Below are 25,268 nucleotides of genomic sequence, written 5' to 3'. Positions count from 1 at the left end.
CTGAGACTAGGCCACGCAGCTCGCAGCTCGGGCAATATCTCTTACAATGCTTGCTCTTGGAACCCGACCTCTGTGCTAGGAGGAAGCTCTGCCACATGGAGAGGGCAGATGTTCCAGCTAAGTAACTGCAACAGCTACACAGGTCAGTGAGGAAGCCTCTGGAAGAATTCCAGACCTTGTCACTGCAGCCACAGAGACCCCAAGTGAGAACTGCCTAGTTGAGCAGGTTGACCTCCAGAAACACGAAGGACAGGAATGAAATGTCAGTAGTGGCTGTAAGCCACAAGTTTGGGGGCGATTTATTACACAATCATGCATACATACTCCCAGCCAAAAAAACAGAGAGTTCTTCCCTACAAGAAAATGAATAAATTATCCAGAGATAACTGGATCAGCTAGTGTGGAGGCCGGTATTCCAGAACATATACCCTAGGAATTCTGACACTTAGGAAGTTCAAAATCATAATAATTTTGTTCCTGACAATGCACCTGGAAGCCTTGGTCCAACCACTGGTAAATAAAGATCGTTAGATATTTGAGGAAATTCTATACCCTAGAATAATGAATCTAGAAAAAACAAATTATTTCAAGGAATACAAATCTGAAAAAAACTTTAGTATGATATGAAATGAGAATTAAATGCTCTAAAAAAGGAACACACGGAGAAGAAAAAGCCCATGAAAGTCAAATATATAATTTATTTTATTAAAAAAAAATTTTTTTTAATGTTTATTTCTTTTTGAGAGAGAGATAGAGATAGAGCATGAGTGGGGGAGGAGCAGAGAGACGGGGAGACACAGAATCCAAAGCAGGCTCCAGGCTCTGAGCTGTCAGCACAGAGCCCGAGGCGGGGCTCGAACCCACAAACTGTGAGATCATGACCTGAGCCGAAGTCAGATGCTTAACCGACTGAGCCACCCAGGTGCCCCTAAACACATAATTTAAAAAATAGGTAGGTACATAGTTTTTCAATTAACAATGGAAGGATAAAATTAAATCTCTTGGAAAAGAGAAAAAGACAAAAGGAAAATGAGAGGAAGGATAAGAGAAATAGGGAATTAATCTAGGAGATCCAATATCTGACTAATAAAAGTTCCTAAAACGAGAGAAAAAAAAGGCAATGGAGAGGAAGAGAAACTAATCAAAGGGGAAAACTTTCCCGAAGATGAAGGGCATTAAGTGTTCAGCTGAAAAGGACTCCCCTAGCCAGGACCTGAGCATTCCTCACCATCCGCCTTGCCAGCACCCAAGAGGAAGCAACCAGACCCTTTCACTCAGAGTAAAACAGTCTTCTACCTACATTTTACTTATTTCTCTTATTACTTCGATCTCTCCTCACCAGTACAGAAGCTCTGTGAGGGCCTGAATCCGCGTCTGCTTTGCTCACTGTTTTATCTAGACCTAGAATAGCGTCTAAGCGCTCCATAAGCACGTAAGTGCTCGGTAACTATGTGTTGACTCAATGAATGAACAAACGAGGGTAGATGCCAGAAGACTTTCACATTATAAACTCACTCGATCTGTGGAAATTCTTACAAAACCATGCGTTGTCTTTCTAACTGCAAAAGCATAACGTCAGCTCCCTGGGCTCAGGCTTAGTTTGAGGCAACATGGCTAATGGCACCAGGATGGTTGGAATCCTCCATAAATACGGGAGCCATTATGGTGCCTCCCTCAGGAAAATGGTGAAGACTGAAATAGGCCAGCCCGCCAAATATACGTGCTCCTTCTGTGGCAAAACCAAGATGAAAAGACAAGCTGTGGGGATCTGGCATTGCGGTGCCTGCATGAAAACGGCAGCCGGCGGCGCCGGAGCCACACGGCCACTTCTGCCGTCACAGCAGAGTCTCCCATCAGACTGATGGAGGTGAAAGGCCATAGAAGCTACGCCACCTGAAATACAGCCAGCCTATAATAAATGGGTTCGTTTACATAACAAAATTACTTTGGTTTGTTGTTAAATTCATTAATTAGATATTCTCACTTGTGTTACATTAGTTTTGCTCTCTCAAAAGACCTGAGAATTAAAGTCCTTCTAATTTTTTTGAGAGAGCGAGCAGGGGAGAGGCAGAGAGAGAGAATCCCCCAGTGCAGGGCTCGGACTCACAAACCGTGAGATCATGACCCAGAATGAAATCAAGAGTTGGACTCTTAACCAACTGAGCCGCCCAGGCGCCCCTAAAATCCTTCTGATTTTTATTGGAAAAGCATGAAAAAAATAATAAAGTCAAATAAATTATTAAAACAGAATTAACCTTTCTTCAAGAGGCTGTTAAGATCCATCTTCTCAGTATAACCTTATCTGACAACCCCAGATCATCTTCCAATTCTGGAGAAGTAAATGGAAACCAGGAGAGCCTAAGTAATTTTCTCAAAGTCACATGCAACACAGAAGAGCTAGGATGAGCTAGGATGTGAACCTGATCTATCTTCCTTCAGAGAGCTCACTTTTTTTTTTTTAATGTTCATTCATTTTTGACAGAGAGAGACAGAATGCAGAATGGAGGGACAGAGAGAGAGAGACAGAGAGAGAGGGAGGGGGGGGGGGAGGGAGAGAGAGAGAGAGAGAGAGAGAGAGAGAGAGAGAGAGAGAGAGAATCTGAAGCAGGCTCCAGGCTCTAAGCTATCAGCACAGAGCCCAATGTGGGGCTCGAACCCACAAACTGTGAGATCCTCACCTAAACTGACGTTGATGCTTAATTGATGGAGCCACCCAGGTGCCCCAGAGAGCTCACTCTTAAATGCTACGTTACACTATGTCCCCAAGTGAATCAGGAGCTACTAGCATGTGGGGCACAATGATTAGCACGAGGTGGGCATTCATAATGCCTGAAGAACTGTATTTAAATGTGGCTGCCGTGGGTCAAGCCTACCCTACTTCATGGGACACTTACTCTTCCTCTCATTCTGTGCACCAGCTCATACATCCGGATGCAACCTTCCACTTTGATCCCCCGGGAGGACTGAAGTGCCATAGGTTCTGCATGCTGGGACTCATGTTTGTCCTATACAGACAGAAAATGGAAAAATTAAGCATTTAAGATGGTAAAGTTGATGCTACCCCTTCTACATGAAAACCACATCCCTACCTATGAACAACCACCCAGAAGAACAACAACAGAACAATTTAGGTTAGAACTAGTGTGCTTGTCATATTGATCTTGTTCTCATTGTTTTCCGTTGTAAAGGGAATAATAATATAAATTACGTTTATATAATAATATACAAACCAATAGATGGGTTATTTCTCTGCACAGTTTTAGTTTGCTTTGTTTTTTGGCTTGCTTGTTTTGATCTGCCCGGCAAATTGTTCCCCATTCTTCTGGTAAGAGTCAATGTGTGCTGGGGTGGTTTGAATGGAGCCATCCCAACCCACATCCCCAATTGTTCCACCCTCCTTCAAGGGGTAATCATGTGACCAGCCTACCGATCAAAGTACTCTATCCCCCTGTGCCAAGCTAGGCCAGACTCCATCTCTGAACTTTTCTGATGGAGTTATCTGGGAAGGCTTTCTACCTCTGAGGATGCTAATCTAAGAAGATGTGTGTCTACGGTCACTAATGGCCATCTTGCCACATGGAGTCTGTAAGAAGGATGGAACCAAGAAGAGTTAAGCAGAATTGAGGGGACAGGCAAAGCCCCGTAGGTGGGTCGTTGGATCAAGTCAAAAATAACGTAAAGCAGAGAGAAGCAGAAAGTATATTGCCCGGATCTAACCGATTCTATATGCATTCACAGACTTACTAGTCATGTGAGCTAATTAATTCCTTTTTCTCTTCCGTTTTGCTCAAGCTAGTTTGAACTGGATTTCTCTCAAACCCCCGAAAATTCCTAAATGACACAATAATTCATTATATAAAGCCATCTAAAAGTTTATTTAAACCTCAAGAATGAGGGGCGCCTGGGTGGCTCAGTTGGTTAAACGTCTGACCTCAGCTCAGGTCATGATCTTATGGTTCATGAGTTCGAGCTCCACGTCCGGCTCTGCGCTGATGGCTTGGAGCCTGGAGCCTGCTTTGGATTCTGTGTCTCCCTCGCTCTGCCCCTCCCCCACTCATGCTCTGTCTCTGTCTCTCAAAAATAAATAAACATTAAAAAATTAAAAACACAGGGGCGCCTGGGTGGCTCAGTTGGTTAAGTGGCCGACTTCAGCTCAGGTCATGATCTCACAGCCCGTGAGTTCGAGCCCCGTGTTGGGCTCTGTGCTGACAGCTCGGAGCCTGGAGCCTGTTTCAGATTCTGTGCCTCCTTCTCTCTCTGACCCTCCCCTGTTCATGCTCTGTCTCTGTCTCAAAAAAAAAATAAACATTAAAAAAAAAAATTAAAAAAAAAATTAAAAACACAAAACAAACAAACACCTCAAGGATTCTCTCTCTGGAGAGGACATCAGCAATTTGGCCCAGTACCAGGTTTACGGATGAAGAGACTGAGCCCTGGGGAGGGAAAGATGACTGCCTGTGGACATGTCACAGCACTGGCATGACTGGAACTGAGAAGCACTCATAGAAATTTTTTTTAAAAAGTGTTTTTTAACTCTATAAAAAAAAATCATTAAAATAATTCTAATTCACAGAAGTTGTGAAAATTGGTACAGAGAGGCTGATGCACTCTTCACTCAGCCCCCCCCCCCATAGTAACAGCCATAAATACAGTAAAATATCAAGAACAGTAAACTGATGTTGGCACAAGCCACAGAACTTCTTCAGATTTCGCCAGTTGTACAGGAATTCATTTGTGTATGTGTATCGTTCCATGCAAGTTTATCTCATGCATAGATTGGAGTAACTGCCATCATAATCACGGTGGTACGGAACCGCCCTGTCACCACAGGCGTCCTATGCCACACCTACCTCCATACCCCTAATGTGTTCTCTAGAACACTCTTATTTCATGAATGTTAAATGGACAGAATCATATAGTGTGTTCCTTTATATTTGTATGCAGATGAACTACTTCTGGAAGGATTACTCCCCATGCCCCAAAAAAGAGAAAGGAAGAACGGAACTCCACCAGTAACAATTTAACTGCTTTTAAGGAAGAGAAACAAGCAAAGGCAGGGACAAAACAGAGTAAAAAAGAGTAAAAATGCATTTTTTTTCCACAAATCACAATTTTTTTTTTTTTTTTTTAAAGAACTAATGATAAGGTACATCTAGACAGCAGGTCTAAACTTTACTGTAAGCCTCCAAAAGCCAACCAAAAAGGGAGACCTCATGAGTTAAATGCATGCAATATTCGTGAGAAAAAAACAATCCAATTGCTGAGGAAATTCATTACTATCACTAGTACTAAGAACAGAAGGGAATCTCTCTCCCCCCTCTTCATAAAGGGAACGCTGTGGTGTAGTAAATGGCATCCTTAAAACAGCTACAAGGAGCCACCATTATTTTCCCCAGAGTAAGGTCACTGTCGTATGACAATCTTAAACACTTCAACTTTTTTTTAATTTTTATTTTATTTATTTATTTATTTATTTTAACATTTTATTTATTTTTGAGACAGGGAGAGACAAAGCATGAACAGGGGAGGGTCAGAGAGAGGGAGACACAGAATCCGAAACAGGCTCCAAGCTCTGAGCTGTCAGCACAGAGCCCGACGCGGGGCTCGAACTCACGGACCGTGAGATCATGACCTGAGCCAAAGTCGGCCGCTCAACCGACTGAGCCACCCAGGCGCCCCTACTTTTTTTATTTTTAAGATTTTTATTTATTTTTAAGTTTTTTAATTTTTTAAATTTATTTTGAGAGTGTGTGCATGTGTGCAGGGGAGGGGCAGAGAGAGGGGGAGAGAAAGAATCGCAAGCAGGCTCCATGCTGTCAGTGCAGAACCCAACGTGGGGCTCAACCTCACAACCCTGAGATCATGATCTGGGCTGAAATCAAGAGTTACGACGCTTAACCAACTGAGTCACCCAGGTGCCCCAAGATTTTTATTTTTGAGTAATCTCTACACCCAATGTGGGGCCCGAACTCATGACTCAGAGAGCAAGAATCGCATGCTCCCCCACGTGAGCCTGTCAGGGGCCTCTTAAATACTTCAACTTTTCAGCCACCACTGCCTCCGATCTTAAGCTAATCACAAACCTTACCTCGGCTCCATCTGGTGTTGCTGAGGAAACTGGTGAGAAGGCAGGGGTTCTGACGGGAGATGTGGGAACACAGGAAGGTTGTTCAAGGTCTGAAGTGGATCTGGAGGATTCTGAAGTCTCAGAGGATGGTTGATTCTCTTGCATGTGGGGTAAGACATGGTCTACCACCCATCCGGAGTAGGAAGAGAGCTTGGGAACAGACCTACATTCTTCCAAGACATCCTAGAGAAAAGAAGAGGGTGAGGCCCAACTTGCATGTTAACTGATCTAAGCAACCAAAACTAATTTTGTCCTTATAATCCACTACCTGCCTCACTGAAAACTCTAAGGCCTAAATACATACATACATACATACATACATAACATACATACAAAGACCCAAACTAACTGTACTAACAATTAGAGATGAAGAGAAAGTAGTTTCTTGATAATGACCAACTCCTACCCCCCCTTTTTTTTTTTTTTACGTTATTTATTTTGAGCAAGAGAGAAAGAGACAGAGCACGAGTGGGGAAGGAGCAGAGGGAGAAGGAGACGCAGAATCCAAAGCAGGCTCCAGGCTCTGAGCTGTCAGCACACAGCCCAACACGGGGCTCGAACTCATGAACTGTGAGATCATGACCTGAGCCGGAGTCGGCCACTTAACGGACTGAGCCACCCAGGAGCCCCATGACTCCTATCCTTTTAGAATATCAGACTAAATAACTCTAACCACAGAAAAAGGAACGATGCACAAAGATGGTCAATAAAGCATATCTGAAAGCAATTTAAAACATCAGAATGGAAAAGGACACGAGGAATTTTGAAGTAAACTACAGTATACACAATCAGTGGGATACCGGTCATTCAAAAGCATGGATTGTGGGGGGGCTTGGGTGGCACAGCTGGTTAAGCATCTGACTCTTGATCTCGGCTCAGGTCGTAATCTCGTGGTTCATGGGTTCGAGCCCCACATCAGGCTCTGTGCAGATGGTGTGGAGCCTGCTCGGGATTCTGGCTCTCCTTCTCTCTGCCCCTCCTCTGCTTGTGTGTGCTCTCTCTCTCTCAAATAAATTAAAAAATAATAATAACTTAAAAAAATTTAAAGTACAGATTCTGAATCCTATTTAACACCATACTTAAGATTCAATTTTTTTCCAGTCATTGAAAAATAATTGACATATATCACTGTGTAAGTTTAAAGTGACAGTATGATCGGTTGATTTACATGTATTTCAAATGATTACTATAGCAGGTTCAGCTAACATCCATCTTCTACTATAGATACAATAGAAAGAAAGAAGAAAAAAGGTAAAAAATTTTCTCCTTGTGATGAGAACTCTTAGGATTTACTCTTAACTTCCTGTATATCACAGCAGTGTGAGCCGTAACTACATTGTACATTACACCTCCAGTACTTGTAACTAAAAGTTTGTGTCTTTTCATGATCCTCCATTTCCCCTTCCCCTGAGATTCAATTTTAAGTGAAAAAAAAAAAAAAGGTATAAATAAATATCTATAATTATATAAAAATAAGAACAAATGCTAATACACTATTAGACATTAAGGAAATATTCTAGAGGTTGTGCTTGGGTAATGAGAGACATATTTCTCCTTGTTCTAATTTTCTAGATTCAATTTTATTTATTTATTTGTTTGTTTGTCACGCCCAATGTGGAACCCAACACAGGGCTTGAACTCATGACCTTGAGATCAAGACCTGAGCTGAGATCGAGTCAGACACTTAATCAACTGAGCCACCCACTTGTCCCTCTAGATTTCATTTTTAAATGAACATGTTATAATTTTTAAATTGAATATAGTATATAAAAATAGGCATAGAAAAGGGGTCACTGATATAAAAGCCAATGGCTTAAAGCAAATGAGATTTAAAATAGAAACACTATAAAACAAGTTCTAGACATTCTTACCAGTTGTGTGTGGACATCTCTACCAGTTGTGGTGTTTTTTTTTTTAATGATTTATGTTTATTTATTTATTTAGAGAGAGAGCAAGCACGAGTGGGGATGGGGCAGAGAAAGAAGGAGAGAAAATCCTAAGCAGGCTCCATGCTGCCAGTGCAAAGCCTGTCAGGGATCCCAACGCAGAGTTCAGGGCTCAATCTTGAACCATGAGATCACTGAGACCATGACCTGAGCTGAAACCAAGAGTCGGGAGGCCCAACCGACTGAGCCACCCAAGCGTCCCTCAACTCTACCAGTTAATCATTATCTCTGTATATCTGGCATACAGCACGAGGCGGGAGGCACAGAGAGAGAGGGGGACAGAGGATCTAAAGCAGGCTCCGTGCTGACAGGAGTGGGCCCAATGCAGAGCCCCAACTCTCGCACCGTGAGATCATGACCTGACCCGAAGTTGGACAGAGCCAACAGACTGAGCCAGCCAGCTGGCCCTGGCATATAGCACTTTAAACCAGAGCAGTTTATGCCATTTAACTACAGTTAAAATATACAGCCATTCTGGCAAAGTTTACTCCATGTCAGGAAGATATTACCAGGAAGCATGGAGACATGGTATGATAGTGACCAAGAGGACTGAGTTTGGAACCTGCCTTTCTTAATCCGAATTCCATCCCTGCATTCCACTCACCTGTACAACTATGGGCAAGTTACTTCTAAAATGGAATCATAAAGGATCCACCTCAAAAGATTTGGGAAGGATTAAATGAATGACAGCTATAAAGGGCTGAGAACAATACCTGGCACATAAAAACTACTCAGAAACTGCAAGTTATTTATTTTACCTAGGTCAGTGGTTTTACAGCAGGATCAATTTTATCCCCCAGCGGATAGCTAGCAATGTCCGGAAACATTTTTTGTTGTCACAACTGGGAGGGTGCTATTGGCATCTAGTGGGCGGAGGCCAGGAATGCTGTTAACAATCCTACAATGCAATGCAAGCATTCTACAACGCAGCCCCTCATAACACAGAAATTATCTGGCCTAGCCCCAAATATCCATAATGCTGCGGTTGAGAAAGACTGATCTAGATTGTAGGTACACATCCCACCTGCAATAAACAGATATTCAACCTGTGGAGAAGAATCTGGACACAGAAGCAAACAGGTTATATGCACATTTTATAAAGTAATGAAACTCATTTTCAAGACATAATAGAAATAATGTTGAGCCACACCTTTTTTTTTCTCATTCCTTACACCAAAATATATTCCAGGGCCAAAGATTCAAATGTAAAAAATAAAACCACACATACACAAAACACCATAAACAGGGGTGCCTGGCTGGCTCAGTCAGTACAGCATGCGACTCTTGATCTCAAGACTCATGAGTTCAAGCCCCACACTGGGCGTGGAGCCTACTTAAAATACAAATTAAAAGAAAAAAAAACATAAACAGAAAAAATTCCAACTGACAAACTAGAAAAAATATATGCAATACATGTCACAGATAAAGGGCTACGGTTATCCTTAATACATAAAGAACTTGTAAAATCAGGGGGGGAAAAAAAAACCCAAAAGAAAAATACAAATACCGTGGCACCTGGGTGGCTCAGTGGGTTAAGCGTCCAACTTCAGCTCAGGTCATGATCTCGAGGTTTGGGGGCTCAAGCTCCACGTCGGGCTCTGTGCTGACAGCTCGGAGCCTGGAGCCTGCTTCGGATTCTGTGTCTCCCTCTCTCTCTGACCCTCCCCCATTCATGCTCTGTCTCTCTCTGTCTCAAAAATAAATAAACGTTAAAAACAAATTAAAAGGGGTGCCTGGGTGGCTCAGTCAGTTAAGCGGCTGACTTCGGCTCAGGTCACGATCTCACAGTCCGGGGGTTCGAGCCCCGCGTCGGGCTCCATGCTGACAGCTCAGAGCCTGGTGCCTGTTTCGGATTCTGTGTCTCCCTCTCTCTGACCTTCCCCTGTTCGTGCTCTGTCTCTCTCTGTCTCAAAAATAAATAAATGTTAAAAAAAATTTTTTTTAATAAATAAATAAAACAAATTAAAAAAAAATAGAATGCTATAAAATTGGCTCTTGAATATATGAAAAAAAAAATGTTCGATCTCAATAAGAAGAGAAAGGCATTGCAAAACCATACCCAGATCTCATTCTTACCTATTAGACAAGCAAAAATTAAAAGTATAATAATACAATTCTGTTGATGAGGCCGCGGGCAAAAAGGCAAGATCATGCATTTGCTGACTGGAAGGCAATTTGATGCATCCGTTGTGGGGGGTGGGGAGACATCTATGTTTGGCTTCGACCCAACGACCTCAACTCTCAGAGTTTATCCTGAAGTCGCACTTCCCACAGAATGGAAACACTCACACACCCGCTTACAGGTAATGGGTTACAGCTCACAAAACAGTAACCCGTGAGTACGTCGCGATACAACCAATTAATTAAACAGGGGAGAAAAGAAAGCTCTTCCTTACAGGAGAATGCCAACCGGCAAACACAGAAGGAGTGGCTGACATTCAGGAAATGCCTTTCGAGTACCTCACGAGAGTGACTGATTCAGGCAGAAAAAGCGAAAGCCAACGACGGAGGTTTGACAAGGAAACCTCGATGCAATCTTGGATTACCTCCCCACAAGACACTCATCAACCTCAAAAGGAAAATCCATGAATTTTAAGTGCAGCTATCTGGCAGATAACAATGCGAGCAGGTGATCAAGGTCAGCATCGCCCGTGCTGGGAGAGTTTGCAGTATATGCGCGCTTCCCGATATGACTGACACAGCACAGCAACATTTCTCAGGCATTCCTGCCAGAAATGCAAAACGTGAGTCTACACCAGCCAGACCCATGTCTGTACGTATGGTCTGTATTCCCTAAAATTGTCAGAGATATAAGAGATAGGGAAACGCTTTTAGAATGGTTTCCCACCTAAGTCTAAAGACAAGACAGCACATCCTATCTGTAGCTAATTACCAGCAACTCGGGTACTGTCTATGCCTTAATCCGTCTACACCCCTACATTCCTGTGGTCAAGTACATGGCTTTGAAAATCCTCGCTAGCGACCACGCCCCCATTCAACTTTCCAAGTCCGCCCAACGTCAATCTAAGATTTTGGTCCTTTCAGCAGGTTGGGCCCTATTAATCGTTCACCGCTAACTCTGGACCTCGCAGCACAAGAGACGGGCGGTAAATCACCTGACCCTGAGAGGGTTGCGTTGACGACAGCACAGCTGGGGCTGGGGGTGGCAACGAAGCCTTTAGACAGAAGAGCACCTCTGAAATTATGGGAGCTCGCTGAAAGGCTAGAATAGGCAGGAGAGGGCAGAAACTCTAGGACGGGGTGATGCACACACAACAGTCGAGAAACTAATGCGGGTTGTTAGAAAGAACGCACGTGTTCACAGCGCCGGCCGAGCCAGGGGCTAGGGAACAGCAGGGTACCACCGCGAGCAGCCGGAAGGGCACCACCCACTCCGGGGCCCCCCTCACCTCGCCCCGCAGCAGCCAGTCGCGGTGGTAGCAGAGGCGACCTTTGTCGGAACTACGCAGCGCCTGCAGGGTCTCCCAGCAGCGACCCTCGGACGGCATGGCCGGCCCTGAGGGAGCTCTTCAGAGGCTCCGCTTGTGACAAAACAAGTCCTCGAATCAGCCGCCCGGAAACGGGCCCTCGATTCCGCTTCCGGGGCGCGCACGCAGCCACGCAGGGCAACCCCCGCCCCTAACGGCTGCATGGCCCCGCCTCCGGCGCCGGGCCTGGCAGCCAGCGCCCTTGCGCCGGCAGGGTTTGGTCCCTGAGGCTCCCTTGCTTGGATCTGGGAACCGGGGCTTCTGAAGGCTGGAGACTGCGGATTGCAGAAAGCCCAGTATGTGTTGATGAGGATGTGGAGAAATTGGACCATTGCTGATGGGCTCTAAAATGGGGCAGCGCGGCAGTTGCTCAAAAGGGTAGCCTTACCACTGACCCAGCAATCCTACCTCTTTTTTTTTTTTTTTACGTTTATTTAGTTTTGAGACAGAGAGAGACAGAGCATGAATGGGGGAGGGCCAGAGAGAGAGGGAGACACAGAATCGGAAACAGGCTCCAGGCTCTGAGCCGTCAGCACAGAGCCCGACGCGGGGCTCGAACTCCCGGACCGCGAGATCATGACCTGAGCCGAAGTCGGCCGCTTAACCGACTGAGCCACCCAGGCACTCCCCCCCCCCCCCACCAGCAATCCTACTTCTAAGAATGTATATACCAAGAGAAATTGAAATGTGCATCCACACAGAAATTCGTAGAATGTTCCTAGCAGCATTACTCGTAATAGCTAAAAGTTAGAAACACAAATGTCCACCAACTGGTGAGTAAATCAAATAGGGTGTATTCATACAATGGAGTATTATTTGGCCATAAAATAGAATACAAAAGCGTGCTACTACATGGATAAATCTTGAAAAACATTATTCTAAGTGAAAGGACTGGCCACAGTATTGTTGGATTTCATTTTTGTTAACGTAACTTTGGAGACTTTGTTGCTCCCAGGGGCTGTGCGGAGGCCGGAGGGGGGGTGGCTACTAATGCCTATGGGCTTCATTTTGTATTGATGAAAATGGTCTAGAACTGGATAAAGTTTATGGCTGCACAGCTTTGTGAATATACTGAAAACGACTGAATTACACACCTTAAAAGGATGAATTTTCGGATCTGTTTGAGGTTGAAAATAACATAAACATTTAAATTTTTTATCTTTTGTTTTTTTTTTTTTTTTTACAAACTCTCTGTACTGTCTGCAATAAATTACTTTACATGGGGCGCCTGTGTAACTCAGTTGATTGAGTACTTGGCTCTTGATTTTGGCTCAGGTCATGATCCCAGGGTTGTGGGACTGAGCCTTGGGTTTGGCTCCATGGTCTGGAGCCTGCTTGGGATTCTCTCTATCCCTCTGCCCCTCTTAAAAAACAAACAAAAAACAAAAAACAAAAAAAAAAGCTTTACAAAGGAAAATACAACATTGTTGAGAGTCTAGCGATAGACTCCAACAGAGGTGTTTCCCACTAGCGTGGTAAATAGCAGTGCCCTGCATGAGGTTTTCATTGGTTTGGCAAAAATACAAATGAGTTATACAGATATGTACCACATTGGTGTAAGTTTGCCAACTTCCCTTTCCTGGGAAAGGTCTTTTTTTTTTTTTTTTTTTTTTTTTTTGGAGAGAGCAAGCAGGGGAGGGGCAAAGTGAGGGGACAGAGGATCTGAACCAGGCTCTGCCCTGACAGGCTGACAGCAGCCAGCTCGATGTGGGGCTTGAACCCACAAATCTCGAGATCATGACCTGAGCCCAAATCAGACGTTCAACTGACTGAGCCACCCAGGTGCACCTTGGGAAGCTCTTTCATATGCCGTAAGTTCAAGTCCATTGATCATGAAGGCTGTGAAAACAGGCTTGGTTTTTGTGGCAGTGGTAGCTGATGCTTGTTTTTGCAGTGATCTCCCTTGGCAAAATGAAAAGCTGGAAACTACAAATGTCCCCTGAATTTAAGGGGGAAGGAGGTTTCCGAAGCTGGATGCCTATGTGGGGCCCATTGCCTTTGTGGACATAGGGCAAGTCTCTGGAGTTTTGTCCTTGAGTTAGAGTAGACAGAACAAGACTGCCATCGCCCGGATGGCAAATACCAGCTAAAACAGAAAGGTTGGGATTCAGCACAGCACCCCATTTGTTCACCTCTCTAAAGAATATGTTGTTCTTTCTTTTAAATATAGGGAAATGGGAAGAGCACAGAATAGCCCATCATCTTATCATTTAGAAACCAACTAACAGGGGCGCCTGTCTGGCTCAGTAGTTAAGCATGCAGCTCTTGATCTTGGGGTTGTAAGTTCAAGCCCCACGTTGGGTGTAGAGATTACTTAAAAATAAAACCTTAAAATAAGTAAATAAGATCTTTAAAAAAAGAAGCCCAACTATCATTTTTAAAATAGTAATATATACACATCTTATCTCCCTCCATCCTATCCACTCCTAAAGTGCCCCTCCACCCCTACCCCGCAGACACTGAGCCAAGCCTTACAAAGTGTGTTTCCTCCAGTCATGTCACAGGATTGTGTGAAGAAGGTGCACAGGGAAGAAAGAACCGACCTGGGCCAAAGTGAAATGAGAAGCCTCGTGTCCCATGTACCAAGTACTTGTTTACTGGCTCTCCTGCACCATTGTCTGTAATCATTTTTAGAAAAGGGATGGGGTGGGGGCGCCTGGGTGGCTCGGTCGGTTAAGTGTCCGACTTCGGCTCAGGTCATGATCTCGCGGTCCGTGAGTTCGAGCCCCACGTCGGGCTCTGGGCTGACGGCTCGGAGCCTGGAGCCTGTTTCCGATTCTGTGTCTCCCTCTCTCTCTGCCCCTCCCCTGTTCATGCTCTGTCTCTCTCTGTCTCAAAAATAAATAAACATTAAAAAAAAAAAATTTAAAAAAAAAGAAAAGGGATGGGGTGGGTAAAAGAAATCATCCAGTGGAGTCTCACATATTGACTAGAAAAGTTTTTTGTAAAACACAACACACATTATTTCCAGAATAAAGGCATTCCATAGATAGAAATCTAGCAAACAGAAACACAAACCAGTGGGATTGGGATTATACTTTTAAAAGGCCACTGGACACAAGCCCTGCAGTGTCTATTGTGAAGTGCTCAGGGGCAAGTGGCCTTGAGGAAACTTGGGTGTGAGATTTCCACCAGGCGTGGGAGGAGGGCCTTGGGGAAAAACACTGTACCCAAACAGCAGGTGAATGTGCTCACAGCCCAGGAGGGGTGGTGAGGACCTCTGGCTAACAGCTCCTGCTAGTGCTGGTCAGAGAAAGCCCAAGAGAGAGATTCCTCAGAAGAGGAGGGCTATAAGGGGACTGGAAGAAAAAGTCCAGTCCGGACATTTGCTCAGGAAAGGAAGGAGCAAAGTCATGGTGAGTTAAAATCTGGTACCCTAAGATCAGTAGATTTAAGGCCTGTCAAGGTAATTAAAAATTTCCATCAGGTGACTCTATCAGAGAGGAGAAAACTGAGTGGTTCCTGTTTCACTCCCCCTAGTGCTTTAGGGACTTTTCTGGAGTCGGTAGCTAAGACAAGATCCTGAACGCACTTCATCAGTGGAAGAGAGAGGAAAGCGGCAGGCTTTCCAGCTGTGGCTTGGCCACTCTTCAGTTCCCAGGACATCAGTTCGGGCTCCTGGCCCAAGACTGGCGGGCTTAGGTGGGAGGAGATCGGGAGCGGATGGGAGAGCTGGTGAGGAAGGTAGTGTAGGGACTGTCCCCAAACACGTTGGCATAAGATGACTTGAGGAACTGGACGTAGTTCTGCATGCTGCGATTGGTGCTCTCCGACTGCTCCAGGCGATCTTTGAGGTCTTGTAGCCGGCTCTGGTAGCGACGGTCAGCCTATGAGGAGCAACAAAAAAGGAGTCAAGTGTGTGAAATGTCCAGGCGGATCCCTAGAGACTTGGTCAGGGGTTGCCAGGAGCTGAGGGCAGGAGAATGGGCGTGACTGCTAATGGGCACGGGGTTTCTTTCCGAGAAGAGTCTAAACTTAGATTGTGGTGGCAATGGCGCACCTCCGTGAACACACTAAAAAACACAGACTTGTACCATTGAAAGGAGTGAATTTTATGGTATGTAAATGATATCTTAACAAAGCTGTTGATTTAAAAAAAAAAAAAAAAGGAATCTGCCTGGGATATCCCTAAGGGATTGGAAAGTGAGTTGAGAAAAATCAAACCATGTCATATTTCTAAAAACCTCCATGAAACACCTTGCCCTGCAGGCCCCAGGAAGCTAAAATCTCAATCCACTCCCTTCTCTCCGGCCCCCGCCCTCCAGCCCGACTCACGTCGTCTCGGCTCCGCCGCAGCTGGCTGAGCTCCGTCTTGGTCCTGCTCAGCTGGGTCTCAAGGTCCAGGATTTTGTTCTGGGCAGCTCGCTCCTTGGAGACTGCATGCTCCTTGGTCTGTTCCACCTGCCCAGAAGGCACGGAGGTGGGGCTGGCTTACCTGACACGGGGAGCACCTGGCACCCGGAAGGCTGAGCCACTCCCACTCTGGTCTCGCACATCACTACGGATGGTTCTCTGGTGCCTTGGGGCAGGAGCTAACTCCAGGGACTTCTGCAGCCCACTTCACCTGCCCTTTCCCCACACCCCAAGAATCATCACCTGAGCTGTGGAAAACCTGGCTGAGTCCCACGCAGGCAGCAAGTGAATGAGCCATCGTGATCAAGTGCCAAAGCCTTTACAGTAATTGCTCATTTGATCCTTGGGACAAATTCGCGAGGCAGGTGCCACTACTGCACCCCCTTTTTTAGATGGGGCAATAGGCTCAGAGAGGTCAGGTGACTTGGCCCGAGGTCACAGAGCTAGTTAGCAATGGATTCAAGACTGACCTGCCTCCTAGCATCTTCGATGGCGCTCTCCAACTGCCTGGCCAGGCTCCCACATTCCCGTGTTTTCTCCTCTAGCCGCAGCTGGGACTGGTGGATCGCTTCCTCCCTCTTGGCAATCACCTGTAGAAACTCGATATTCTGGGCGCTGGTTGCCTCCAGTTTCCTAGATGGAAGCACTTAATCAGATCTGGCTCGTACCCCGACCTGTCCTGTTCCACCCCGCCAGGAGGCTGCCAGCCACCCCTGGGCTGGGGTTCTCATCATGCCAAGAGTCTCCAAGGAACCACAGGAATAAACCAAAGAAACCTGCTGATCAGCAAGGCAGCAAGCAGGGAGCCGAGAAGCCAGGGCAGCTCAGGACTGTGTGGAGAGTGGGCGGGCAAGCACAGACGAGCGTGCCTGTTGTTAGTAACACAGCACCTTGCAGCTAAGGAAGGTGGGCGCCACCATTATCCCCACTTTACACAGGAAGAAACCGAGGCACTGAGAGCTGAGGTCATTGGCCCAAGGTCAGCACAGCTGGCAGGTCTGTCACCAAAACCCATGCCCTCAACTTGTGCTCACTGCTGCCCCCTCAGCAGAAGGACATCAGCTGGTACCCCCTCTACTGCTTATGTGATCCACCATGGCGTTGCAGTGACTCCTGATGGGCACACGTGGTCCCCACTGCAATTCCAGAACACCTTCCAATTGAAAGTTCTGTAAGTCCTGCTGAGTCCAGCTGCATGTTGGAAGCCAGGGGAGCAGAGCGGAGCCTCGGAGCCCAGCCCAAGTCCCCACATGCAGGCTGCACGAGCCAGCTGGGCAGCCAGAGCATCCCCGGGCCAAAGGCCTTGCATCTCTAACTAAGGCTCCAGCCCTCATTTTACAGATGCTAAGAGCTCCAGAGGAGGACAGTCAGGGGGCCCATGTCGCAGCCTTGCCAGATACCAGCTGCGTCACCCTGGGCAAGTCACTTAGCCTCTCTCCATGCTCGGTTTCCTCATATGCAACATTGGGATAATAGCAACTAATACACACTAACTATATGGTGCATTTTTCTGTGCCAGATAATGCGCTAAGGCCTTTGAGGATTATCTCCTGGAAGACTTTCGATAACCTCATGAGCTAGATTGTTACCCCTACCCTTGATCCCTTTCTCAAGGTGAGTAAACAGAGGTTCAAAAGGGCTCAGTGATTTGCTCAAGATCACAATGCAGGCTAAGTGGCCAAGCTGGGACCCAAGGCCAGGGCTTCTGACTTCAAAAGCTGTACTCTCCACCTGACTGCCTCTAATAGTCCATAGGTAAAAGAGAAAAATCAGATCAGAAAGGTATTGGGGATGGGGCGCCTGGGTGGCTCAGTTGGTTGAGTGACCAACTTGAGTTCAGCTCAGGTCTTGATCTCAGCTTGTGGGTTCGAGCCCCGCGTCGGGCTCTGTGCTGACAACTTGGAGCCTGGAGCCTGCTTGGGATTCTGTGTCTCCCTCTCTCTCTGCCCCTCCCCGACACATGCTGTTTTTTTTTTTTTTTTTCTCTCTCTCTCTCAAAAATAAACATAAAAAAAAAAAAAACAGAAAAAAAGAAAGATCTTAGGGAAGGATGATCAGAAATGAAGAGCAGAATGAGGTGGGGGGTGGGGGTGGGGGCGCGGGAATTCCCCCTCACCACCTTATATTGGTCCTGCTGGTTTGCTCGGGTGAAGTGTGCCTTTTTGGTAGGTAGAGCCTGTGGGTGGTCTGAACTTGACCACACTGTTCCGGCGCATCCCCCAGTCAAAAGACCATCTTCCTCTCTCCCACAATGCTTACCACTGCAATGGAAGCAGCTTTTCCTCTGGGGTCTGCCCAGTACCTTCTAGGGCCTCGAGTCCCTCAAACACTTCTGCACACTAAGCCCAAAGCAGCTAAGTGGCTGAAAGTCTCAGGTCCTAGGAAGAGGACAGAGATGGGACCAAGTGCCTCTAACCTCTCCAGTTCATCCACCTTCAGACTCAGCTGTTTATTTTCCTTCTGGGAAGCCTGATGTTTCTCTCTTGCCATCTCCAGCTTGTCCCCCTGATGTTCGATCTAAAATGACAGGAACACAGACTGGTTTATGAAGGAACTTCCCTGTGCAGCCCTCCCTTCCCCCTAGGACCTGTCATCCACACCCAGGAGGGAGACACGCTGCCCTCAGCAGGCATCCAAGTCTCAACGCACAACCTGGACGAGAGAGGAGAGTGGGGACAGGTTAGGCCTGACTCCCGTGAAGGCCTTCCCGCACGTAGAGAAGCCAGGTTTGATCCCGAAGAACCACGGCGACGCTTTCTTGATCAGGAGAGGCCACTCAATGGGATCCGGGGCAGACATGAGAAGGCAGAAGCAGATGCTGGGCTAAACTGGCCCACACGACATGCCACAGAGCGTTACCAACTACACTGTCGGCACCGCTGATGTCATTCTCCCTTTAAATGGGGACAAGTACAGGCAACAGGAAACCTATCAAGTCTTTCAGGCTGGCAAGTTTGAGAAGTTATCCAGAGGGCTGCTGTACACAGAAGCTTCAGATATCAGGCTCTCGAGGCCCTGAGAATACTCAGGTTCAAGGGCAGGCAGGCAATTTAAGAGGACTGCAAATGTGGGCTTGGGAAGCAGGTGTAACTGGCTGAGTTCCAAACCCTGGTCACTAACTCTCAGCACTGGGACCTCAGGAAATTAGGCCTCTATGCCTTGGGCTGCTTTCTGGAAAACGGAGAAAAAGAATATCTACACCTCACAACATTCCTGGGAGAATTACGGGGGAGAATACTGGCGCACAAAGTCCGTGCTCGAAAAACGATAGCTACTTTTGTTATTACAAGAAAGGAGGTCAAAACAGGGGGAGGGCCTCGCCCAAGGTCCCACTGCAAACGAGAGGCATGTAATTTCTTAGACTGTAGGCAGGATTCCAGTAACCCAGAGGCAGACTGCTTCTGGGAGGAAGGGAGCCCTCTTTCTGGACAGAACCTCAGGCAATGGACCTGGTAAGAGTCGGGAAAGGCAGCTGGAGCAAGAGAAAGTTGGGAGAGAGAACATCCCCCCCTCCCCCCAGGCTGGGTGTCTCCCCCTGGGGGTGTGGCCGAGCACTGCAGCAGAGCATGAAGGACAGAGGGACTCGAAGCACAGGCTGGGGGGGGGGGGGGGGGGGGGAGGGGCGGGACAGCACCGGAGAGTGACGGCTCCTATAACTACAATCACTTTGTGCAAACACAAGGCATTTGGCACACCAGACTTTTATTTCACAGCACTGATGATCGCTCACTCCTTTCAGAAAGCAGCAGCCAAGAAAAAGGAAGTGGTCCTCCCTTGGGGGGGGCGTGCAGCTCATCTTGGTAAGCGGGCCCCTGCTCTGGCCAGTTCGTGGGACCCTTTCTGCCAGTCCCTTACCCGGCTGCGCAGGTCTGATATGATGGCTGTGAGGTCGATGTTCTTCCTCTCGTAGCCCTGCAGCTGGTCTTGGCACTCTGCCAGCTTAGCCTCTGTGATCTTGAGGATGTCAGGCAGCTGCTGCAGGTCAGCCAGCTGGGACTGGAACTGCCTACGGGCCTGCAGTGGGGAGAAAAACCCACCGTTGGGAAGGGCCCCCGCTGCTTGTGGGACCAAGCAGAGTCCTTTGGAATTAGGGCAGGGCTGCTGGCGGTCCCCAGAAGAGGATCCTGTGGGAACCACAGGCAGGAATGTGGCCTGCCCTCCCCACAGGCCACTGGCAGTCGCGGGCTCTTCTCCAAGGGACACAATGGACCCTAACTTGCCACCTGAGCCTGCCACTCCTTTCGTCATTGAATAACAAAGGCAATCACATGGCAAATACCAGGACCTAGTTACTGTGCTGAGAGCTCTCTGAATTACTCAATGAATTCATACAACAACCTGTGAGCTTGGTGCTGTTGTCTCAGTGGAAGGACTCTAAGGATCAAGGGAGCAAAGTCATTTCCCTAAGTCTGCTCAGCTAGAAACTGATAGAGACAGGGGCGCCTGGGTGGCTTAGTTAAGTGTCTTGATTTCCGCTCAGGTCATGATCTCACAGTTTGTGAGTTTGAGCCCCACATCGGGCTGCATGCTGACAGTGTGCACTGACAGTACAGAGCTTGCTTGGGATTCTCTCTCTCCCCCTCTCTCTGCACCCCCTCCCCCAAATAAATAAATAAACATTAAAAAAAAAAAAATAAAAAAAACTGGTAGAGCCAGGATTAAGGTCCAGTCTAACTCCAAAGCCCCTAGGAAGGCAATCCCAATGCTACAGCTCAGAGGCGAAGGTCAGAACTCTCTGATTTAGCCCATCCCTGTATTAACAAGGAGACTGGGGGCACCTGAGTGGCTCAGTCAGTTTAGCAACTGACTTTGGCCTAGGTCATGATCTTGTGATTCTTGAGTTCGAGCCCCACATCAGGCTCTGTGCTGACAGCTCACAGCCTGGAGCCTGCTTCGCATTCTGTGTCTCCCTCTCTCTCTGCCCCTCCCCTGCTCATGCTCTGTCTCTCTCTGTCTCTCAAAAATAAATAAATGTTAAAAAAAAATTTTTTTTAACAAAGAGGCTGAGGACCAGATGGGGCAGGGACTTGCCCAAGGCTATGACACAGGTTAGTGGCTGGGCCTGGACTACTCAGTCCATCTCTAAAGGTAACAGTAATGGGAATGCAAGCTGGTGCAGCCACTCTGGAAAACAGTATGGAGGTTCCTCAAAAAATTAAAAATAGAACTACCCTACGACCCAGCAATGGCACTACTAGGCATTTCTCCACAGGATATGGGTGTGCTGTCTCGAAGGGACGCATGCACCCCCATGTTTACAGCAGCACTATCGACAATAGCCAAAGGATGGAAAGAGCCCAAATGTCCACTGATGGAAGAATGGATAAAGAAGATGTGGTACATATAGACAATGGAGTATTACTCGGCAATCAAAAAGAATGAAATCTTGCCATTGGCAACTACGTGGATGGAACTGGAGGGTATTATGTTAAGTGAAATTAGAGAGTCAGAGAAAGACAAAAATCATATGACTTCACTCATATGAGGACTTTGAGACAAAACAGATGAACATAAGGGAAGGGAAACAAAAATAAAAACAGGGAGGGGGACAAAACAGAAGAGACTCATAAATATGGAGAACAAACTGAGGGTTACTGGAGGGGTTGTGGGAGCGGGGATGGGCTAAACGGGTAAGGGGCACTAAGGAATCTACTCCTGAAATCATTGTTGCACTAGATGCTAACTAACTGGGATGTAAATTTAAAAAAATTAAAATTAAAAAAAAAAAAGATAAAGGTAATAGTAAGATGACCCCTTTGTCTCTAGAGATCCAAGCTGTCTCTAAAAGAATAAGGTTCTTTGGGGAAAGGGGAAGGAGAGGCACATCTTTGGGTTGGTGCAGAACAAAACAGGCATGGCCAAGACCTGGCAGATCTTAGCACCTGAATCCACTTGGATTTGCTCTAAGCAGGGGGGATTATTTTAAGGAAACTGAAGAAGAAAACCAGGAGGAAAGCAGCAGCGAGACAGCGAGAGAGAGAGAGAGAGAGAGAGAGAGAGAGCAAGAGCAGGGAGAAGGCACATACACAGTAGTGTGGACCAGCCCAGCAATGAGAAAACTCAATTTTCTGGTCGAAATCAAGGAAGCCCAGAGGGACAGACTGGCAGACACGGGACTGAATGGCGGAAGAAAGCAAGGAAGGGGAGCAGTACCGCTTCGATCTCTTTGTTCATCTCATCTTTAAGGATCTTGTTCTCTTTGTCACAGCGTTCTAGCTGGGCGGCCACTTCATCAGCTTCCAGTCTGGTCTTCATCACCTAGGAGCCGCCAAAGCATTGGGCCGAGTTTCAGTGAAAAACACCTTTCCACCCGACCCTTCCTGGGAGAGGCCTCCTGGCTGACCTCGCGGCAGACCACCTACCTGACTCTTATAGTTGTCGATCATCCCTTCATAGTTCTTAACCGACGCCTTCAGCTGCTGCACCTCGATGTGCGCCTGATTGAGCTTGTCCTCCATCGGGGCGAAACTAGCCTAGAAGGGGTGCCTACTGAGTAACCCGCAGGAAGCTTCCCAGAGCAGACAGCCATCCCACCCTCACCTCCCACTGCAAGTGGCCAGCCGGGGGAAGCCCTGACGCCTCACACCCACACCCGAAGTCAAGGTGCGCCAGGGCAACTCAAGTGAAGAAAGAACTTGACCACTGAGCGATGGGGGGCCTAGGGGCACTGACCTCCCACACAATCAAAAATGCACATAGAACTTTTGACTCCCCCAAAACTTAACTATTTCTAGTAACCTACTGTTGACCGGGAGACTTCCCAATAACACATAGAGTCAATTAATACCTATTCTGTATGCTAGATGTCTTAGATACTGTACTCTTACAATAAAGTGAGCTAGAGCAAAGAAAACGTTGGGAAAATCATAAGGAAGAGAAAATACACGTATAGTCCTGAACTGTATTTATCCAAAAAAAAATCCGCATATAAGTGGACCCATGCAGTTCAAGGGTCAAGTGTAGACGCAAGTAAGTGACCCCTGTGTTTTCTTGTTCTTATTACAAAAGCAATACATAATTGTTAAAGACTATGGAGATAAGACCAAGGAAAACTAATTGTGATGCATGATGATTGCACCAAGGGATGCCTTGATTTATGGCTTTCTGTCAGTAGCTGAGTACTTTTTTTTTTTTTTTTCAGCAAGAATGGGATTGATTATATTGTACTTACTGCTTTGCAACATGCTTTTGCAAGGAACAACGATGTTATACCTACTTCTCAAGTCAACAAATGTCCTCCTACAGCCTAAATGTTCACCTCAGTAGATGGAACAAAAGAAATCATTGTATCTCAATACAGTAAAACAATATGCAGTCACTGAAAGAGATAAAGCTAAAAAACAAAACAAAACAAAACAAAACAAAACCCAAACCTGACCTAAAAAGATATCCGTGAAGTATGGTTGAATGAGAAGTAGGCTGCAGAATAATGGGTATGTATGTGTTTGAATGTCTATATTAGTATTGGGGGAAAACAACTGGAAAAATACCTATGTACAGTTAAGGAAGAACAAGACTTCCGCGTCACATTTGTGCACTGTGTTAAACTTCCACTGTGAACTTTGTAATCATCATCCAAGACAACAGACTCCTAAAAACATTATTCTGAATGGCCACACTGTGTTACGCTTCACAGACACACATACTGTAACCAACCCCCTAACCACTTGTTAGGCTTGGAGGCTGACTTTCATTTCCCCAGCAACTGTCCCTCCCCACCGAGTGGCTCCAGCGGGAAAGGCTGACGGTACCAAGTGTCCCCGAGGAGTCACGGAGCAATTCTTGCCTTTCACACATCCCTGACGGGAAGGTGAATTTGTACAACTGTCTTATTCTGTGGTGACTTCTACCAAAGCCGAATTTATGCTCACTATCTGATGACCCGGCAACTCTACCTCAGGGTACAATTTAATTTACAAATTCTGGGTGGCTCAGTCGGTTAAGCATCCGACTTCGGCTCAGGTCACCATCTCACCGTTCGTGGTTTGAGCCCCGTATCAGGCTCTGTGCCTGATATCGGGCTCTCTCTGCCCCTCCCCTGCTCGTTGGCTCTGTCTCGCTCAAAACATGAATAAACGTTAAAAAAAACGATTAAAAAAAAAATACACCAAATAGGTGTACCCAAAGGTACACGAAGATATCCACTGACAGTAGAATGGATAGATCTACTGTGGTGTGGTCATGCAACAGCAGACCGGACAGCATTAAGAATGAGACCTGTCACACGGCACGGATTGCTCGCAACCATAATGCTGTATGAAAGCCAGGCACAAAATTCAAAACCAGGCTAGCTAACCTGTGGTGACTGAAGTCAGGATAATGGTCACCTTCACAGGGGGGCTTATAAGCAGGTGAGGTCACTGGGGTGCTAATAAGGTTTGGGTCAAGGTGACTGATGGACAAAAATGTGTTCACTTCATGAAAATTCTAGAATGTGTGTACCTTGCCATATGTCATACTTCTTTTAAAATCAATCTGAACAAATAAACCAGTAAAAAAAAAAATTTAATCTAGGGGTGCCTGGCTGGCTCAGTCAGTTAAGTATGTGACTCCCGATCTCAGGTTTGTGAGTTCAAGCCCCAAGTTGGGTGTAGAAATTACATAAAAATACGGGGTGCCTGGGTGACTCAGTCAGTTAAGCATCCCACTCTCGGTTTTGGCTCAGGTTATGAGCTCAGGTTTCGTGAGTTCGAGCCCCACATTGGGCTCTGTGCTGATGGCGCAGAGCCTGCTTGGGATTCTCTCTCTTTTTCCTCTCTCTCTGACCCTTCCCCACTCACTCTGTCTCTCTCTAAACAAATACACTTAAAAAAATTCTTTTAAAAAAGAAATGACATAAAAACAAAATATTATAAAAAATAAATAAACAAGCCCACATGTCATTGTCCAGATCAATTAATAGGATCCAACCTGGCTCTGAAATATGAACCTTGGTTCAGGTGCCTCTCGTCCCTGCTGTGTTGGGTGTATAGCAAGTGGTTAAAAGCCGAAACTCCAGAACGAGAATCGGCTTCAAATCTGAACTCCAACACTTCCAAGGGCAAAATCTGGGCAACAAACCTGACCCCTCTCGAAGCCTCCTTCTTTATTCTATAAAGCAGAGACGACCACCCTATTATCAGGAGGTTAAAGGGAGAGTGGATACACATGAAGGGGCCAGCAGCCCCCCAGGTGTCAGTGTCCTCCTCCGATGGCTGAGTGTGCGTGTTAAGTGTCTCACATGCATTGCCACATTCTCACCAGGCACCCTTTCCTCCCGCTAAGGAAACCTCGGGGACAAAGGATGAACCGTCTAACCCGGGGCCTGTACTAGCAAGGGGCGGTTAGGACTTGAATCCAGGCCCGACTCCGGCG

The 25,268-nt window shown here is 46.5% G+C and overlaps 2 protein-coding genes and 1 pseudogene across 23 annotated transcripts in view; 1 reads left to right on the top strand and 2 right to left on the bottom strand.

Moving 5' to 3' along the window:
- GLE1 (GLE1 RNA export mediator) overlaps positions 1 to 11,692 on the bottom strand; it is a 30,504-nt gene extending 18,812 nt beyond the window's left edge. Inside the window, exons 1-3 of the mRNA XM_043566074.1 lie at positions 11,484 to 11,692; positions 6,089 to 6,310; positions 2,895 to 3,005 (exon numbers count right to left, since the gene is read on the bottom strand). Of these exons, the coding sequence (XP_043422009.1) occupies positions 2,895 to 3,005; positions 6,089 to 6,310; positions 11,484 to 11,582 (432 nt within the window). The 5' untranslated portion in view covers positions 11,583 to 11,692. The remainder of the gene's footprint in view (positions 1 to 2,894; positions 3,006 to 6,088; positions 6,311 to 11,483) is intronic.
- Positions 1,611 to 2,096, top strand: LOC122474837 (annotated as a pseudogene).
- Positions 11,693 to 14,484: 2,792 nt separating the features above from the next.
- Positions 14,485 to 25,268, bottom strand: part of ODF2 (outer dense fiber of sperm tails 2) — a 35,754-nt gene continuing 24,970 nt past the window's right edge. For 20 of the 22 annotated variants that reach the window (XM_043566064.1, XM_043566060.1, XM_043566070.1 and 17 more), the window contains 7 exons: positions 22,277 to 22,387; positions 22,068 to 22,172; positions 19,770 to 19,928; positions 18,331 to 18,431; positions 16,385 to 16,547; positions 15,837 to 15,962; positions 14,485 to 15,388 (listed from right to left, as the gene is read on the bottom strand). In XM_043566064.1, coding sequence (XP_043421999.1) covers positions 15,200 to 15,388; positions 15,837 to 15,962; positions 16,385 to 16,547; positions 18,331 to 18,431; positions 19,770 to 19,928; positions 22,068 to 22,172; positions 22,277 to 22,387 — 954 coding nt within the window. In that variant the 3' untranslated portion in view covers positions 14,485 to 15,199. Of the gene's footprint in view, positions 15,389 to 15,836; positions 15,963 to 16,384; positions 16,548 to 18,330; positions 18,432 to 19,599; positions 19,929 to 22,067; positions 22,173 to 22,276; positions 22,388 to 25,268 lie in introns of those variants that run through there. The other 2 variants (XM_043566071.1, XM_043566072.1) reach the window with 1 other exon arrangement.

This window comes from Prionailurus bengalensis, chromosome D4 (assembly GCF_016509475.1).
Source record: "Prionailurus bengalensis isolate Pbe53 chromosome D4, Fcat_Pben_1.1_paternal_pri, whole genome shotgun sequence".
In the NCBI taxonomy this organism is placed as follows: Eukaryota; Metazoa; Chordata; class Mammalia; order Carnivora; family Felidae; genus Prionailurus; species Prionailurus bengalensis.
This window is presented reverse-complemented; position numbering and strand designations above follow the sequence as displayed.